This window comes from Carassius gibelio, chromosome A2 (assembly GCF_023724105.1).
Source record: "Carassius gibelio isolate Cgi1373 ecotype wild population from Czech Republic chromosome A2, carGib1.2-hapl.c, whole genome shotgun sequence".
Lineage (NCBI taxonomy): Eukaryota > Metazoa > Chordata > Actinopteri > Cypriniformes > Cyprinidae > Carassius > Carassius gibelio.
This window is the reverse complement of record NC_068372.1, coordinates 21209295-21230022: the sequence shown is the minus strand read 5'-3', so window position 1 is coordinate 21230022 and position 20728 is coordinate 21209295. Positions and strand designations below refer to the sequence as shown.

Sequence of the window (20728 nt, the reverse complement as noted above, 5' to 3'; positions counted from 1 at the left end):
CAAATACATGCCGTGCAAATGCAAAAGAACGTAAATTATTATTTTTTTTTTTACTTAAAGTTATTGATATTTTTAAGAGATTCAAGGCATCCTTTATCATGTACATTAAGTATCTTGAATCAATTTCGTTGCTTTTAAAGGGGGGGGTGAAATGCTATTTCATGCATACTGAGTTTTTTACACTGTTAAAGAGTTGGATTCCCATGCTAAACATGGACAAAGTTTCAAAAATTAAGTTGTACGTTTGAAGGAGTATTTCTGTTCCAAAAATACTCCTTCCGGTTTGTCACAAGTTTCGGAAAGTTTTTTTCAAGTATGGCTCTGTGTGACGTTAAATGGAGCGGAATTTCCTTATATGGGTCCTAAGGGCACTACTGCTGGAAGAGCGCGCGCTCCCGAATAGCAGAGCACTGAGAGCACAACAGACATTCACTGATCAGAGCGAGAGCGTCGCGAAATGTCACAAAAGAAGTGTGTTTTTGGTTTACCCTGCACAAATTACCAAAAAAAATAAATAATTAAAATCTGATCAGCAACCGAATACTGATAATGTGGAACCTACTGCCTTTTGCCTTGGTGTGACTTCTCTCGTTTTGCAGACAATGCAAAGGCAGAGTACATTAACTCCAAAATAGGGGTAAAAATCTAGTTTGAGCTTACAATTTTTTTCTTTTAATGTAGATCATTTTCATTACTAAAACATTTAATCATTAAATTTCCAGTGTACTGCCTATTATTAATTTGGCTGGACAAGTAAAAAACTTTAAAATCATTTTTCTTAGTTTCACACTCTTGCAAGTTAATGTCTTTTGCCTTTGTAGGGAAGCATACTGCAGATATTCACAAACAGAACTGAATATATTGCTTTGTTTTCGGAGTTGTCTGTGAAGTAGACTGCATTTATCATGCTACTTTTGAAAAGACAGAAATTCAGTTTCTAAGCACATTTTCTGATATATTTTCCCATTATTTAAATCATTTTGATGTCTTTTCTGGTGGTATAATCTATTTTAGATGAAACTACTTAAAAATGGCATTTTTCTAAGATAACTCTGCTCTATTGTTTGTGTAAAAAATGTTATTTACTTATTTACAGCCAAAACTTTCTGTATCTATAACAAAAGAGTTCCTATTCTGGGAACTGAACCAAGATCATTGGTTTTACCCTATAAACAATTCCATGTAATGGCAATACAGTCATCTTGCAGACATGTCTCCATGGGTTGTTATAGCAATGGTATGCCAAATGTCAGCACAAACCTTCAAAGGAGCATACTAGAAGTATGAAGAGCTGGAAATTCATCCTGAGGTGCTCAGCTCACACGGTGCCTCAGATGGTGTATAATGTCCTTTATCTTCACGCTGCATACTGTGCAGTGTAGGGTATAGAATTGGTGCACATGTAGTTCTCAGCATTTGATGACAGCAGTTCTCTTGCCGAAACATCTTTTTATTGTCCTATTCCTACCTGAGATGTGCGTGTCATTACAAAAGTGTCATGTCCTGAATGAAAAAAAAAAAAAAAACCCACAAGATTTCAAATCTGACTGAAACAATGCTGAAAATCTGGAATAGTGTTCCATAAAAGAATATTATTATTATTTCTGTTTTGCCTGTTTTGATGTACACTGATTTTTTTATTATAAATAAATACATTTCTAAATAATTATTCTGGTATTTTAGACTTTACAATGTGACATTAAATGTAATAGTACAAGTACTTTCTGAGTGAAAACTGTAAATGATTGAAAATGTAAAAAAAAAAAAATAATAATAATAAGTAAACTAATTCATTTAAAGTATGAGCAATACAGTTGTGCTGTTCCCATCATTATGATTTCATAATTCCTATTCTATTTACTTTTTTTCTATTCACTACGCAGTTTCCTGAGTTTTTGTCCATCGAACAAAGACACTAAAAGACCCCGAATAAGGTCAGAAAGTATACAAATCAGATATGCCCTCAGAATTGTGACATATATATATATATATATATATATATATATATATATATATATATATATATATATATATATATATATATATATATATACAGATGTCCACAGCATTGAGTGACAGATGATCAGCTTTTCGTTAAAATGAATATATATTTTGGGGTGAAATAAATTCTCTCAGCTTGCCCTAGAGAGAAAACAGCATGATTTTCACATTTTGTCACATCTAAGTCATGCTAACAATATTCAGAGCCAAACCCCTTGGCTGTTTGAGACATTACAGGCGGTCCAATGCTTACAGCAACACCTGCTGTTCTTGCTGCTTACACAGCAGAAAGCATAGCTACAGCTTGTGGGAAACGTATAGCAAAATGACTGCCTACTTTACTTAATCATCATCCCGAAGTACTCTGTGGAGTGTAATAATAATATGTAAGATGTTATATATCACATCACCTGCTGGACTCTTTACTGCATGTGTTTTCTGTCCCACCCCCAGGCTCTGCACTATTGAACACACAGGGTGAATGAAGAGAGTGAGCGGGCATATATACATTATTTAACAGTCCCTTTCCATAGTCCCTGTGTTCTAATGATTCCAAAGTATATCCATGAGTGTCCTTACCTTCCTTAGGCCCTTGCTGAACTGACACCACACGTTTTTTTTTGTGTTTGTGTGAGTGTGTGTGGGGGGGTTAATGCATTAATTATGCTATGAAGAGTAATGCACACACACACACACACACACACACACACACACACACACTCACACACACACTCACACACAAATCACCTAGAGATCAGAGACAAAATGAAAAATATTTCACATCTCAAATTATGCTAGTAGTAACCCAATCACAATATCAATAGGATGCTTGAATTTCTCTTTTGAATAATTAGAATAATTGTCAACTATGTATGACAACTCAGGTTATGAATTAATCCTCAACACTTCTACTGAAATGTTGCAAAACTGTACAAAAAAAATCTAATCCAAAAAGCCATTTAGCTTTATTATAATTGCTGCCTTGCATAGAAGAAATTACTGTTAACAAACAGATCCTCTATGGAAACACTTCCAGGCAAAAAGTGCAGTGTGAGTGGTTGAAACACCACATGTAAAAAAAAAAAATAACTTTTTCTCAGACAACTACAATTTCAGCTGTTTTTAATTTCTGAAGCGCAACCGCTTTGGCAAACAAATGGCAGATTTAATCTAAGTGTGATAATATATGTAGACCACTAACAACTATAAATATGTATTCACTCTAAATTTATAAATCAGTATAAAAAAATGTATCAAACATAAAAAAAAAAAAAAATGCTTAGCAGATTTAAACTACAGTATATAAAAGGTCCATAAAAGGTATATAAAAGACAACAGATAGCCCTGTTTAATCCATAATTATTTTCACTTTTATATGTAAACCCCCCTATGAATCACCACCTCACTTTCAGAAAAAGTTTAATACAAGACAACAAAATCACAGCACTAGGATTTTGACAAACTGATCAATCAGCGTAAAAGCCTTCAGACTCACTTTAATGTTTACTCGTGCCCTTCAAAGGAAAGCCCAGCAGACTGACTTTCAGCAAGACACTGCAAAATATCTTTCATTGAACAGAGCTTAGAACAGACAAAGACTGACTGATCATGATGTCACAAACAATAAAATGTCACAACAAGACAACACTCTGAACAGCACACAGGGAGACAGGAACCATTGCTAGCATTAGCACCGTTGTGAAGCAACGGGACTAGACTATTTTGATTTTAGCAATGTAGGACTGGCGCAGAGAACATTTAAAATTCAAAACTGCAGCAGAGATGTCAAACATCTCCTCAGTGAATTATGCTGCCTTCTGAATATCAAAGTACACTCTAAATAAATAAATTGAAGATAACTAACACTGGAAATAGTTCAATTGTTCTGTGGGGAGAAAAACATGGCTAATATGTGAGAATGTAAGAGCTTGAGGCCAATAATAATAATAATAAAAATATATTTATGTTATGGATACAACTATACTGTGCTTTTAAATGGATAGTATACTCAAATATGTAAAAAAATATATACATTTTTGATTATCATCATGTTGTTCCAAACTCTTGGCTGTATTTCTTCTTTTAAACCCAAAAGGAGAGACTTAGCAAAATGTTTGGGCTGCTTTCCAAAAGAAAGTCAAAGATGACCAGGAAGAATAGAGCTAATAATATTTGTTTATGACATTGATCATAATATGACATGATTTTTTAGCACCACATTAGCATATTAGAATGATTTTTAAAGGAACATTTGACATTAAAGACTGGCTGCTGAAAATTTTACTTTTATTCAATTTATCAAAGGGGTCATAAAATGGAGAATCAAAATGTTTGTGATACTGACACATATGAGAGGTCACTCTACAGTAAAAACATCCTGCAAGTTTCAGATCCCAAAACTAACTTTATTATTTTCTACCCTTTTTTGAAACACCTGGATCTGAAATCAGGAGAATCTTGACATCACAACTGTCCTCAGAGTGCCCCTTTGCATGCTTTAGAATATTTTGTAATATCATACAATAATACCAGTAGACTTGCCATGTAGTAATTAGGAGAGTGAAAAACACATTCAGCTAAACATTGTTTCTCCTCCAAATATGAAAGTCATATAGTTTTGCAACAACATTAGGGTTAGTAAATAATGAACTATTTTCAGTGAACTATCCCTCTGAGCAAACAAAATACACATCACAGCCTTCAAATATCAGATTTGCATGCATGCAATTTGCATTTTTGCATAACACATAATTAGGTAATCAGCTGAGTCACTGTGACATCAAAGACCCAGCCGGTTTTTCGCAGCTGACTGCTATCTGTCAAAGCAGAGATTGGCAGTGAAAGTGATGGGAGCGCTCTATCACTAGATCTAATGAAATCAGCTGGACCCACCCTGCGCTCTGAAATATGACACCCACTCTTGCCGGGCCATTAACACCAGCTGTGTGTTGGCTGGACTGGAGATGATCAACGCTGTGACACATGCACATCCCACACACACACACAAATGCTCACAGGTATGCAAATGCAGGAGTTATTGGGACGGAGGCACCTATTCTGCAGGGAATTATGGACTAGAGCAACTGCACTGTAGAATGGGAGGCCGTTTTCGATCACATTGTTTTGAATTCCAAGTATAGTTTCTTAATAAATTACAGTTCTACTTGCTCTGTTCTATTCTGACCCCACTATGCTAACAGAGGCTGCAAAAATGGGATGTAGGGGCTGTGTCACCTGAAGCGCAACTTTCCAAACACTAAATGAGGCTGCAGTAACTGCAATGAACAGAAGAGGGCAATTTAGCTGCATCCAAGCCCAACATGAAGGTAAGGGAGTTGAGTAACTTTCTTGAGCTTTCATTTCTTCCACTTTTCCCCCCTCTTTCTGCTCAGCGACTAGCGCTCACTGCCAATTGCAGTCCTGTTTTTATTGCTCTGTATAATTAGGACATCCTTTAGATGACTTAAGTCAGACACAAAGATATAAATCCCCTTGTTAATTTGGAAAGAAGAATCAGCGGCGCTCATTATGATTAAATTAGCAGAGATCTGCCGGGTGGCTGAACCTTTCTGGCATGATTGTGATCATGAGCTCCAAACATCGGACTGCACTTTTCCTTTAACCACCATTAGCATTCTGTACCTAATCTCAGATTTATCACTGGTTTAAAAGGTCTCCCTTTAAATAATCAGCTATTTAATCATGATAATAATGCTATATAATTTACACAAATTGTTTTATACAATATTTCAAATATTTTGCACTGTGAAAACACCCTACATTGTAAATCATATTCTGAATTTGAAGGTGTTGGACTGCATTCTGGATTTGATTAAACAACTCATAAACTTGAATGGGTGCATATTTCTTTAAATATGGGACCACAAAATGAGAATGCAGTTTGGAGCTTGCACATTTTTCCTTCAGATGACCTTTAGTGTTGCCATTATACCATACAGCCATGCAAACCAATCACTTGAGCTGGCTGGTGATACCATTTATAGATCCCCTGTAACAGTTGGTAATTATGGGCATTTTTTGGCTTCCTCCACACACAAATAAGTCCAGATGTTGGGAAGCATGTGAAAGATGACCTATCAAGACCATATTACATTTTCCATTTGGATCCAGGTTTCGAGACAGGTTATACGATTTTGTGACTCGGGTCTCAGAGTCAAGACGTTTCTGAATAGCAGCACTGCCATAAATTGTAGATCACAAATAGTTTTTGTTAAAACAAGGTCACAAAGTTGCTGATTGAATTCTAAGAAATTCTGTGAGGCTACGGTGACATTTTACAACTTTCCTGTGTGGTGTCCTATTCAATTCAGCAAGAGTCATCTCACAACCACAGGTCTTATTTCCCAATCCAGTTCATGCGTTTGGCATATGATGCGATTGGTTTTTGTGACCGTTCTTTATAAATCCGATGAACTCAAATAGTGGTGCTCGTCTCTGCTATTTAAAGCTGCTGATTTGCTAATCAAGCCAATATTACTTGCCTTTGCAGCTGCATTTGTGATGGTAAATTACATACTTCAAAGTTATTTTTGTCTGCCCTCTTCTTAGTACAGTATTTGTACAACACTTCTTTCATGGTGTGAAAGGACTTCAGGAAAACAAAGTTAAAGGGACACTGAGTAGGAATTACTCCCATCTAGTGGTGAAATTGTATTTTGCATTCAAACTAATTTTGCTCTCCAGCGCCTCGCTTTTTCAAATGCGCGTTGCATCTACGGTAGGCGATATGTACCAAAAAGCTTTGACAGGATGTATTCTAATAGCACTTCGTCGAGTTTTCCTTCAGGTGAACAGGTGTGTTATTTCAAACAAACTGCAACATGACAACTAACAAACGAATGTTACAGTATGAATTACTGACTGTGGAAAACATGAAATATTGTAATTAGTAGTTATGTCTAATTTATTCGTTATATTTTCTGAATTATATGCATTGTTAGATATAAAAAAATATTATAATATAGATTGTAACACTGACTTACCTGTCGAGAAGAAAACTGGCCACTTCAGCGTCTCTTTTGAAATCTTTATCAAGCATTAGCTCTTTCCACCTAGAAAAAGCTTCCCCGACATTAACTCTTGTTTTCTGTAATCTACGGTCACGTTTCCTTTTACGTTCTATTTTTGACTGTTTTGGCGACGATGTTTTCTTCTCCTGTGGCGCGGCATATGTATGGTCCATAATAAGAATGCAATCCAGACTTTTAAACTTGCCGGTGCAGTTTCAAGCGCCTCTCACTGCTCTGCACCTGCGTTTCTGGCTCTGACCGAAAACGCGCTGTGGAAACGCGTTGGCTTAGTACTTTTTGTCCCTCTCTGCTATTATAGTTTTGCAAGATGGCGGAACTACATGGAAGCCTCCGTCAACCTACCCGTCCCATGTATATAAAGATAATAAATTCTTCATTTACAAGGATAAGTTTAAACATTGGCATAGGTATTTGTACACCATTGAGGGCATATTTATGAATAAAAATATTGATTTTAGATAATAAAATACCTAAAAAGTTACTTATTGTCCCTTTAAAGTTTGACTTCTTTCTCAACATAACAGAAATTTAGCTGTACTCATAGAATTATGTTATAAAAGCCCATTTCCGCTACATCATGCTTTGGTGAATCATAATTATGATATAAATAGTAATATTTATGAGATGAAAAATGAAATGACATGAAAAGTCAAAATTAAGATAAAAGGTCAAAACTATGATACAAAGTCTTTCATCAATTAGCTGAGTAGCAATGGCTAAAATAAATGATTTGTTTTGTTCAGTCTCTGGCTCTTTAATTTAACCTTTCAATACTGTCTTATTTTACAAATTTTAAGGCATCTTTTTGCCTACAGGAGCAGAGGAATGCCAATGGAAATCCATTTTCACAGTGCAATGGTTGAACCAGTGAACTATAGCTCAATGACAGCCAGTCACAGCACTGGATTGTGTTGATAAGACACACTTCAAAGTACTAGTGGCCTTGATGAAAAGTCTTGCACACTTTGCTCATCGCTCTTCATTTAGCACAGCAGATCAGACATCCTGACATAAACACATACAGGATCACACAGGATCACACACACACACACACACACACACACACACACAAAACCTATTCATGTGCAAAGTCCATAATGCATATCCATTTGAAATATATACACACTCAGTAGACCTTTTCTAGATCAGAAACTGCAGTTCTAAATAGTTCATATACTATTAAGAAACTATAAAAAGATTAATTTATTCCTCCTTTGATCTGATATAAAATAAGAATGTTTTTCCATACCACATTGTGGTGGAGATTAATATTAAAGCTCAAACTATTTGACATCTAATTAAAATAATTGCTGCTAGAATAAATAAATAAATAAATAAATAATGAGTAAATATGTCTTAAATACATTCACACAATTTCCGTATGCACCCAAAGGCAAGTAAAAACCAAACATGACTTATAGACAGTTAAAATCTAAAGGAAATGCAAGGTAATTGCTGTGTGATTGTAATAAAAGTTTAGTAAAAGGTGGAAAAAGTGAAGCCCATATGCCATTCGTGGTCTTACAGTCAAAACAAGGCTGGCATTTAAATGCAAGGACAAATCTGTTCTTTGCACGTTTAGAGAAAGATCCAGAAGGCTCTAGATGGCTTTGCTATTCAGTTGAAGGACAATCCAAATGATCTCCGGCCAAAGGTTAGGACCTCTAACTAATGCTCCTTCACCAAACCTCAGTCTACTTCTCTACGCTCTTCAGGAGCACTAACAAGATCATCGGGGAAATAGCGGATGTCCAAAAAATTAAAAAAAAAAAAAAAAATCCATGGCTTGGAATAAAATGACTAAAGTTTTCTTATGGGAATGACCTCTAGGCTTTTAAACTCTTCATTCAGAAACTCTGAGCTTTACTTGTGGTTTAAATCTTATCAAATGTCATACTGTCACTGGTCTTTACAGATGAAAAACAGATTTTCCATCAATGTTTTTTTTAAAAAGGCCCACAAAGTTGACACATTTTAGACTGAGCTGGAATGAGTGGAGATTTAAGATGGTTGGATTCTTTAAGCCTGAAGCTAGACTGATCTCAGCCATGAGATCATCACAAGTCATCGGGCAGATTTATTTTTAGCTTTAGTGTAGCTCTTTGTGCTTTCGTTCCCAGATACGAGCAAAATATTAAGATTGACTGTTGACTGACACACAGAAAAATGACTTACAATGTGAGTCCTGAAGCCTAAGGAGCTGAAGAACTGAGGAAAAATATGCCTGCTTTGTGGTTCTCATAAGGGTCCACACTCCACAGCTAGTGACATTTACTGATCTCTCTCCCTCCTTCTCTCATCATTGACCATTTCCTGTCCTTTCTCTATTCTTCTCTCCATAAAAAATGCTTCTTCATAACTTAACTGAAAACGTGAAGCCTAAAAAATATTATATATGAATCTATCCACAGACACAGCTTGGATTTATGGGGTTTTGGGGGCAGCAACTGTCAAGACTCGAACATGCATCACCTGTGCAAGTTCCTGAAGGGTCAACGTGCCAGGAGCATGTACACTAACCTAGAAAACTGGACATGACTAGAATGCCTTTTTTTTTTTGACACGGAAAAATTTTGGTTTATTCATGAAACATGATCCCAGAATAATCATCTCGGCAAGTATTCTCGTAAACCCAGTTCGTTATGTCTTAAGTGAACTAAAACAGTGGAGAAATAAATCTCATGTGCATCATTATATTGGATCATGCATCTGATCTTATGAATACCTGCTGTTCCATAGGCGCCACCTGCTGTCAGAGAGTGACATTAGCATCTCATTCAGCCCATCTGCTGTTCCTTCAGATATGTTTTATGTAGTATAGTTTCACAAAGCTCTAGTTAGTCTATTCTGTTTTTGCTTCAAATTTCAAAACTAAACAATCGAATTACAATTTAAATATGGATTGTAATTAAAAAGCAGTGGTTGCCTCTAATTTGAAATAGAAAGCGCACAGACAAAGCCTTTGTTTATAGGAAGAGATTTCTTTTTTTTCTTTGAAGTTAAGTTTATGATTTGACAGATTTCAATTAAAAAAAAAAATAAATGTGCAGCATTTTGTTGTGCAGCATCATTCCATCCCTATATGCTACTAGTTTTTGCAGGGGTATTGAAGTAAAGCGTTCTTTAAATAATGTGTAAATTAATAAAATTTTAAAGACCCATTTTTTTTTTGGTATTTGAGAAATGATTCAGTCTGTCACTCAAAATTATTATGATCTTATTACTTATTATGATCTGAGCCATGAATTGTGTGATCCGTTGCACACCTTTATTCTTGACTCCATTACATTTTTGATTATGCTGATTTTTCAGCATTGAAGTTCATCCAATGTCCTTGTGTGTGTGTGTGTGTGTGTGTGTGTGTGCGTGTAATTCGGGCTAGATAAATTAATTTTAGACTACAAGGAATTTTGAAATTTTGCAAGCCCTGCAGGCTTACCGTTTTGTATGATAAGCCCAGATTTTTTTTTTTTTATGTAATATTCTATCGTCAAATCTGTAACCCCCAATGAAGATATTCAGTGAGTGAAGACATCTGCTTCCCTTTGATTTTAATTGTTTTACAGCAGAGCACCCAGAGCTCATTCATCAAGCTCCTGCAGGCACTGAGCTCCTGCTCTGCAGATGTGCAGCTCCAGGGAGCTCTTCTATGGCATCTCAGGCCAAGAGAGCAGCTTTACACCCTTTCAATCTTTTAATTAGCTTGCCGACTCTCTCACCCTCTATGTGTACAGTTCTGGCCATAAATGGACAGACCCCTTGAAAAATCTGTAATAATTTTTTTTTTCTTTTTTTTCGTTAATAGTTGTAATACGTTTTTTTTTTTTTTATGTTTTTGAAAAATTATCTTATACTCACCAAGGATGTTTTTATTTGATCAAAAATACAGAATATTAAATGCAGTTTATAATAAATAACGGTAATAAATGTAATTTGTTTATCTGATGGCAAAGCTAAATTTCCATCTGCCATCTTTCAGTCACATGATTCTTTAGAAATTATTTGAACATGCTGATTTGCTAATTATTCATTATAATTGATGCTGAATGAATAATAATGGCTCTTATTACTAATGGGTATTACCGTATTTTTCGGACTATAAGTCGCATCAGTCCAAAAATACGTCACGATGATGAAAAAAACATATATAAGTCGCACTGGACTATAAGTCACATTTATTTAGAACCAAGAACCAAGAGAAAACATTACTGTCTACAGCCGCCAGGGGGCACTCTATGTTGCTCGATGTAGACTACAGGAGCACTGAGCAGCATAGAGCGCCCTCTGGCGGCTGTAGATGGTAAAGTTTTATCTTGGTTCATTTCTCTCGGTTCATGTCAAATTAATTTTGATAAAATAAGTCGCACCTGACTATAAGTCGCAGGAAATACGGTCCGGAATTATAGTCCGGAAAATATAGTCCGGTAATTTATTATTCATTTTGGTGCTTAATATTTTTGAGTAAACTGTGAAACAAGTTTCTGTAAATTATGTAAATATTTCACAATATTACTTCACAATATGTACAATACACAATACTGAGTGCTAGAAACTTGTATCAAAACATAAAACCCGTTGTATACACACATATATTACATAATGCTAAACATTTGTTTCTCCTCCTTGCACACATCCTGAAACATCCTCAGACAGTGAGTAAGAATCACTTTCTTACACTGGTTTCCTGATCCTTTTCTTCCCTCTCTATGTTTTTCACCCTCAGGCACTAGTGCCCAATGCAGTGGTGGGTCGTCCTTGGCCGTTACCCTCCCACCTCGCTGTCATACAGGGCATGTAATGGTAGAAGGATGAGAGCGAGCGAAAGAGAGAGAACATGTTGGGTTTGCCGAGAGGCAAGAAAGAGCAAACATTATGAATCGTGTAGACAGTGGTTCCCAACCACATTCTTGGAGGCCTGCATGCATGTTTGCCATGTCACCGTAATCAAACACCTGATTCAGATCATCAACTCATTAGTAGATACTCCAAGACATGAATTGGGTGTGTCAGACAAAGGAGAGATGCAAAATGTCTGGGGGCCTCCAAGAATGTGGTTGGGAACCACTGGTGTAGGAGATGGAGGAGGCAGGAACATGGCTGTGGCTGCCGAGTTTTCAGCATAGCTTGTCTGTAAAATCTATATTTCATCTCTTGAATTCAGGATTTTATGATGTTGAGTTGGCCCTGCTATCAATAATGTATTGATCATCAAGTCAAATGTAATAAGATTAGTATTGCTGATCCCCCAAAAGCCATTTTTTCAGGTATATCACAGTGAATCTTACAAGAGTATTAGAGGAGACTCAAATAAAGTTTAAATACCTATTCAACAAAAGCTTTGAGGGAATCAATGTGATCTGTACTGTAACGGTTTAAAGCTTTGTAGCCTTGCTCTCTTTTATTTAAAGTTTCAAAACCAAAGACGCGTTAAAAACATACAAATTTGTTTCTAAATGGGTCTTTTAATCTGCTCTTGAGCAATGCTGCAGTCCAGAGTCTATCTACACTGATAATAAAGAAAGATCCTCAGACATTCTTTCAGTGCGGACACAATACAATATACAGGGAGTGCTTGTATCAGTCGAGTGCACAAGAAGGGTATCTTATTCAAAAAAGTGGAAGTCATAATCTAAAGGACTTATTGTTCATTAAAAATGACATTTAGAACTGGATAGATGTTCCAATTTCTGCAATGATTCACAGATGTCAGTTTTGTCTCTTCAAATTCAAAGCAAAATGTATTCTAACACTACACAAACACTCTTTCTCACACACAAGAGGGAAAGAATATATATTATTCCCCTCTTAAAAATATATATATAAGCTGTATATCTTAAAAGTTACAAAATAACAATAATAATAATATAAAAATATAGATCAAAACATACAAAAATTAATATAATAAAATCTAAAATAATAAAAACTCATATAAGTAACACATTTTATACAAGTTATCACATCATTTATTTATTTTAGCTGAGGCAACATTCCAGTATTTTCATTTCATTCTGCCAGTGTGTGAATATTCATAAGCTGTGTGGTCGCCTTTTTCCCCCAAACGTTCAAAAATGATTAGGTGGCAAACTTCAGCTCTGGAAGCTTTGTGCTATTTGGGGCAAGGGTACAAGTATGGTTTACCAGCCGAGTCTCCTGAGAGCTCATTACCCATACCCAAAGAGCAGGACCTTTAGCTGAGTCACAGGGGGTATTAAACCCTGCCCTGCGTCTGTTCTCCTCCTCACAGCAGTCCACAAGCACCTGCCTAACACTCAGCATCTGCATTCACAGAGTCTGTTTCTGGACTCAAGGGGTCATGATCACAGATTGCCATTCATTTATGGCACCCAAGTGTAAGTGGAATTGAATGATATACATTTTTAAAAGGAAAGGTTTCAAAAAACAATGAATATAAATAAATAAATAAATAAATAAAAATGCTGGTTTCAGCATTTGCTGCTGCGGTAGTGTTCGTGGTCATGTCAGAGGCTAGCAAAGCAAAGCTAGTTTTTAGGTAGGCACGAAAACTGATTTAAAGCCATCCGTCAGAAGAGCTAACGTTCTGGTGAAGTGCAAGGTTCTTGGGAAGAAGGCAACATGGCCGATTCAACCAAGGGAAACCATGGTGTTGGAGTTATTAGACTGAAACAGCTGTGAGAGGAGGGCCATTATTTATCTGACTTTATCTAAGACACCAAAACTACCACTGTGAGGAAGGATGACTTGACTGCCCGTTTCAACAAACTATAAGCATTTAAAAAGTTATTACATTTATTTTAGAAAGCGTTGGGCTGCTTGCAAATTGAGAAAAGCCTGAGGTGGTGTAGAATTTGCTTTTATACAGTGCATCTTCACCCAGCACTCATTAACATGCAAATATTATTTTACCTTTAACCACTAATATATATATATATTTTTTTTTTTCTTATTTTTTAATTCTGCTATAAAAGCTGTTACATACATACATCACAACAAACTTAATTATTTACATAATTCACAGTGCAACACAGAAGAAACTAAAGTACATTCAAACAATACTGGACCCCATTTTGACATCTTTCTCAAAATATCTTCTTTTGAGATCCTAAAAAAAAAAAAAAAAAAAAAAAAAAAAAAAATGGAAACTCATACTGGTTGGGATCAACTATCTCTTTAAAAGGACTGTGTCTGAATACAGAAGGCTCCCTCTCATTTTTGTATATACTGCCTCAAAGTTCTGTGATTTGTGTTTTTAAAGTACATTGCGTCCACAAGGACTTTTTAACATACAGATGAGATAACGCAGGGATCTTTGATCTTAAACACTTTACCTGAGTGTGGACGACAGAATGAATTATATTTTGAGGTTAAGTTACATTGAGAGCATTGACCGCACCTATAATTACTGGATGGGATAGAAGACAGAAAGTGAATAGATTAGTTCTAAAGATAAATCAGCTATCACAACAAGGTCATGAAGATTAGGAGGGTGCATGAATATAATTCACTGGAGACATTATGATATTGAGTTGAAGATGTGCCAGTGATAAGGGTCAAGTTATTTCACATTTAGCAAAGTTTATTATGTAATGTTATGTTAATATAAAAAAAAAAAAAAAAAAAAAAATTAAATACAGTTTGCTGGCTTCCAGTGTGTAAAGTTTGAAAACTTCTTTGAGTTTGTTATGATGGATGGTTTGGACATGTAGAGTACGTGGTCTTCATTGCCAGTGTAACACTCATAAACAGGAAGTGTAGCTAATTGGCACTTGTCTTTTAAATGACAGCCTAATTAGTGGTTTAAAAATATTTAATAGAATGTTGGTGTGTTAATGTGTGTCTCGTGAAGGTCAAAATGATTTGCAAAATAAATAGGAATATCATAAAGTGTGCATTTTCTTTATTATTATTCGTATTAACAAATCCTACAATGGGTGATCCCTTGAGCAACATACTTAACCTCAGCAGGTAACCTCTACTTAACCTCTAAGGTACTACCCAATGTTGCTTTGCATAAATTTTCAGCTAAATGATAAATTAGTGCAACACTAATGCACGATATTTCCCCCGCTGAAAAGACATGCATATCTTTTTTTTTTTTTTTTTTCTGTGCTTGTGAGTGTGGCGCTGGTGAGTAAACAAATTTTAAAATAACCAAGTTAGAACTGATGGTTAAGATAATATATGTATATGTATATGTATGTATATATATAAATATATACACACATACACACACACACACACACACACACACACACACACACACACAGTATATACTGTATAGTAATTGTTTCTGCATATTACAATACACAATATACTTTAATGCACTTCTCATATGTTTCTCCCAAAACTATTAATAAATAAATAAACACATTAATGAAAAATAATACTGTTAATATGAATAAAGAAAAAATATGCACCTAACATTAAAATTTGAAAATGTACATATTTGTACTTTAAGGGTTTTGAAAAGGTACCACCCCAGTGACAGCTTTTGTACTTTTGTTTCTGAGAGTGAATCATAAAAATATATTTTCACACTGAATCTCTGAATTAATGTAGAAATTACAAAGATAGTATATTTTAAATATGTTTAATTACTATGTACTCTGAATGAAGGCAAGTATGGGTTAGGATATTATTTAGTATGGGTTTCTGAGCATAAAATGAAGAAATCTATTCATCCAATATTACAATAAAATTTGTGTCATACAGGTGCGTCTCAATAAATTAGAATGTTGTGGAAAAGTTCATTACAGTAATTCAACTCAAATTGTTCAACTTGTGTATTAAATTAAATGCACACAGACGGAAGTAGTCGAAGTCCTTGGTTCTTTTAATTGTGATGATTTTGGCTCACATTTAACAAAACCCCACCAATTCACTACCTCAACAAATTAAAATATTTCATAATACCAATACAAAATAAAAAATAAAAAATAAAAACATTTTAGTGAATTATTGGCCTTCTGGAAAAAGTATATTCATGTACTGTATATGTACTCAATACTTGGTAGGGGCTCTAATTACTGCCTCAATTCGGCGTGGCATGGAGGTGATCAGTTTGTGGCACTGCTGAGTGGTATGGAAGCCCAGCTTTTTTTGACAGTGGCCTTCAGATCATCTGCACTGTTTGTTTTTTTGTTTCTAATTTTCCTCTTGACAATACCCCATAGATTGTCTATGGGGTTCAGGTCTGGTGAGTTTGCTGGCCAGTTAAGCACGCCAACTTTTGGTGCTTTTAGCAGTGCGGGCAGGTGCCAAATCCTGCGGGAAAATTAAATCAGCATCTACAAAAAGCTGGTCAGCAGAAAGAAGCATGAAGTTCTCCAAAATGTATTGGTAAAGGGGTGCAGTGACTTTGGTTTTCAAAAAACACAATGGACCAACACCAGTGACATTGCACCCCAAATCATCACAGACTGTTTAAACTTAACACTGGACTTCAAGCAACTTGGGCTATGAGCTTCTCCACCCTTCCTCCAGACTCTAGGACATTGGTTTCCAAATGATATACAAAACTTGCTATCATCTGAAAAGAGGATTTTGGACCGCCGGGCAACAGTCCAGTTCTTCTTCCCCTTAGCCCAGGTAAGACACCTCTGACATTGTCTGTTGTTCAGCAAATTCCTTGACACATCTGTGTGTGGTGGCTCTTGATGCCTTGACCCCAGCCTTAGTCCATTCCTTATGAAGTTCATTCAAATTCTTGAATCGATTGTGCTTGACAATCCTCAGAAGGCTGTGGTTCTCTGGGTTCGTTGTGTATCTTTTTCTTCCACACGTTTTCCTTCCACTCAGCTTTCTATTAACATGCACAGCACTATGTGAACAGCCAGTTTTTGTTGTTGTTGTTTTTTGGCAATTAATCTTTGTGGCTCATTGTAAAGGGTGTCAATGATTGTCTTCCGGACAACTGTCAGACCAGCAGTTCTCCCCAGGATTGTGTAGCATAGTGAACCAAACTGAGAGACAATTTAGAAGGCTCAGGAAACCTTTCCAGGTGTTTTGAGTTGATTAGCTGATTGGCATCTCACCATATTCTAATTTGTTGAGGTAGTGAATTGGTGGGTTTTTGTTAAATGAGAGCCAAAATCATCACAATTAAAAAAAAAACAAAGACTTAAACTACTTCATTATGTGTGCACTGAATTTATTTGATACAAAAGTTTCACAATTTGAGTTGAATTACTGAAATAATGTATTTTCCCACAACATTCTAATTTAATGACATGCACCTGTAATCTTTAACATTTAATAGGATTACACTTTTACAGAGCATAAAAAATATTATAACTTTTAATTCAAGTAAACATCTTCACATAAACCCATTATTATTACAAAAATAATATTTTTACTTTCAGCAATGGGAATTGCTATGTTAAGTGCTTGAAATAATATCAATGCATTAAACAAACAAAACATTATACACACAAACACACACGCACACACACAAGTTATTTATGACAGTGTTAAAATAAACAATTGTATATGGCAAATCTCACATAATTTGGTTTTGGATGAATTTATTGAAAAATCTCCTCTTCTGGGTGATCGTTTGACCGGACAAATTTGATTAAATATGTTGGTCTTTCCAGCAGGATTAATACTGCTGCCACATGGCCATTAGCACAAAATGCTTTTAGCAGAACATGGTGTACTCACAGACACCTCAAATATAGATTTTCTAAACCCAACAAAAGCCACTTCCACAAATGAGTGTTGGATTATCAAACTGCAGAGCACCCACAGCTTTCATTTTGCTTTCATTTGCCTTGCAATCGCTTTTACCGTAAGTTCTCTTTCAAAAAGGGAACTCAGTCTGTGTCTTCAAGAGGGAAATGTGGAATGCCTACGGATGACCTGTGTCTGAAACATGAGTCTAAGCATGAAAATGAACAGGGCTCAATCCGAAATTGCCCCATATACCCTCATTCACTGTTCCCTATATTAGTCCCCTAATACAGTTCACTTAAAGCATTATATGAAAATTAGTGAATTTGCATGCTTTTGCATAGTTTGTGCTTGCTGTTTAATAATCATTAGAAACTGGCAGCTCTAGTAGTACAAAGGATTTATCTGGAACTATGTCATGGAACTTGTGTATAAACACTAATTAAACAATTTAATAATCAATTTACATTGAATTTATACCTGTATTGTATGACACCGTACCATGGACAAACATTTGTAAAATGAAAATATGGATGAATGAATCTGCTGCGGATGCCATCTTCTGGTGAGATACAGTAATTAATTCGCACAGTGCATTATGGGTTTTCTCTAGTTATTGAGCATACAAAAGTTGGACACTCGTTATTGCTGTACATAGTGGGACTGAATGAGCACATTAAATAATGTCCACTAAGGTTTCAGACACTACTAAAAATGGCTGTACCCTCATATAGTGGACTATTTAAGAGTATGGGGTGATTTAAGACACAGGGCTTGACATTGGTAGGTGGCAGCCTTTGCCATTGAGCCTCCTTACAAGATATCTTGAGCATGGGGCGTTGTTGGCTCTCCTCTCGATTTGAAGAGTCATCCACTCTTGGAGCTCGGCTAGGCAGTAGAGTAGTATGTTAAGTTATGGGCTCTCTGGGATCCTCCTTGGCTACTGACCTTAGTGTGGAGTGTTGCTAGCCCACCTCTCATTAAAGATCTCATGTATTTTGCCCTCCATTCTGCAGAGTTTCGTGGGCCAGTTAGCTCTGAGTGTTAGGCTCTCTGTGAGCCTCCTTGGATAGTGCCCTGAATAAGAACATATAGGCTTCCTCTCCCCGTTGAGACCCCCACTGTTGAGAGGCTCAAGTCTATGATCGCATTGCTGGTGCAGGGGTGAGGACCTCTATGAGTCTTTGACTTAGCTCAGCCAATAAGGCTCTCATCCCTTCAGCATGCAGTGTGGGTATAAAGTTCTACATAGTGCTCTCTAGGAGACTTGGCGCAAGTTCCCTTTCGAAAAGGAAATGTCTCCATTTTCACATGTAACCACCCTTAGGATATGGAATAACAGACTGCATCCCTTTGCCATTCTTTAGGCATTTCTGCATACATCTCCTTCAGACAAAAAGTGGATGATATATTTCACAGATGACCATTTATATTCTTGTCTTGGCCACACCAGTTGTGATGTCATAGGCTGCTGCCTGCCAATGTCAAGTTCATTTCCGTGTTTAGCCTCATGCTTCAGACACCGGTTATATCAGAAGCATTTCCCATAGTGCCCTCTAGGGGACAAAGCGTCTTGTTCCCTAACGTCTGGGAACCATGGTTACATGTATAACATGAGACATTATAATTGAATACAGAAGAGTACAGACTAAGCCTTGTCGTATAACCTTGGTGCCTATTTCTCAAAGAAGAGCTTGCTTGGATCACAAAGCACTTAATTCATGTTCACGGCACTGCTATTTCATGAATGCCCAAGGATGCATTGTTAATAAACTAACCATAAGCAGAGAAACCCAAACCATCCTTGGCTGAATCACTCTATGGACTGTCTAGCCCATCTCTAGTGATTCTTTATCTGTTAATGTCACACTTTTGTTTTCTTTCCAAATAAGTTCCATCCTAACTGACCTTGTTCATACTGTATATATGGGCTCAGCTGAGTGGAGCTGAAGCATAAAAACTAGGTGAGCCTGCCCAGGAGCCTTCCAAGTACGGAGCAGCGCTGGCCTGCATTCAGCTTTAGCCAGTCAGCCATCTCACATCTGCCCTTGCCTCCTTTTATTGGCTGAACAGATGTGACCAACCTCCCGAGGGCTGTGTTGAGTTTTACTTCCTCAGCTCCTGTCAACATCCTTTCCCAAATGGACTTTATATTATGACAAAACCAAACTTTGGGCGCCGTGGGTTAAACTTCTATCTGCATGTCTAGACAATTATTTATTTTTTTAAATCGATGCCTTATTATTATTTATTTAGACCTGTATAAATATTACAACATTCACAAAACATCTGCATAATTTCTGGACAGATAAAATAGTTTAGCTCTGTTTATCTCCTCAGAAACTGTCAAGGTTTATCTACTCATAAAATAAAATAAAACGGTGCACCCTAAAGCATAAAAAAAATGATTTATAAGTCACAACTGTCCTATTTTTAGGATAATACCAACAACTTGAAATACTTAAAATAACAATACAAAGAATTTAGGAAATATTGTATGGTTACTTTTTTTTCTTTTTTTTTCTACTGCTGCTAGTGCTACTACTACAACTATTGCATAAACAAGCAGCCTTTGCACAAGTCAAATTAATATTTATAGTATTATTATTATAAATTAAATAAGCAGTTTTAAAATAAGTCTTACTATTTACAAAACAAACAAACATACATCTGTGCACAGTATGCAACTTTTATGCGCTTTTTAGTGAACAAGATCCAATAACAAGCAAATTGAATCTTTTAAATTCATATATTTATACAGCTTACCTTTGCTGATGTCCTGATACTCCAACCACAGCTGCCGTTGGACTTGCTTGTTGGGATACCATATGGTACAGGATTCCTCAAAGCCATACGCTGCCTCCTGGATAAAATGGTTGCCAAACTCTTTTAAAATGGACACAAAGTCACTGCGCAGGGTGGCCCCATCCAGTGAATGAACTGCTGAACTGAAGGCTGAAGAAGAATGTGATGTGTGAATTTAGATGTGTGAGAGGTTTTAGAGTATTGCATCAAACTTCAATTTC

At 36.1% G+C, this 20728-nt stretch overlaps 1 protein-coding gene across 2 annotated transcripts in view; it reads right to left on the bottom strand.

The window, feature by feature from the left end:
* The window catches only part of astn1 (astrotactin 1), a 205213-nt gene that overhangs the window by 53107 nt on the left and 131378 nt on the right, over positions 1-20728 (bottom strand). For both annotated transcript variants that reach the window (XM_052618992.1, XM_052618999.1), the window contains exon 16: positions 20469-20657. In XM_052618992.1, coding sequence (XP_052474952.1) covers positions 20469-20657 — 189 coding nt within the window. The remainder of the gene's footprint in view (positions 1-20468; positions 20658-20728) is intronic.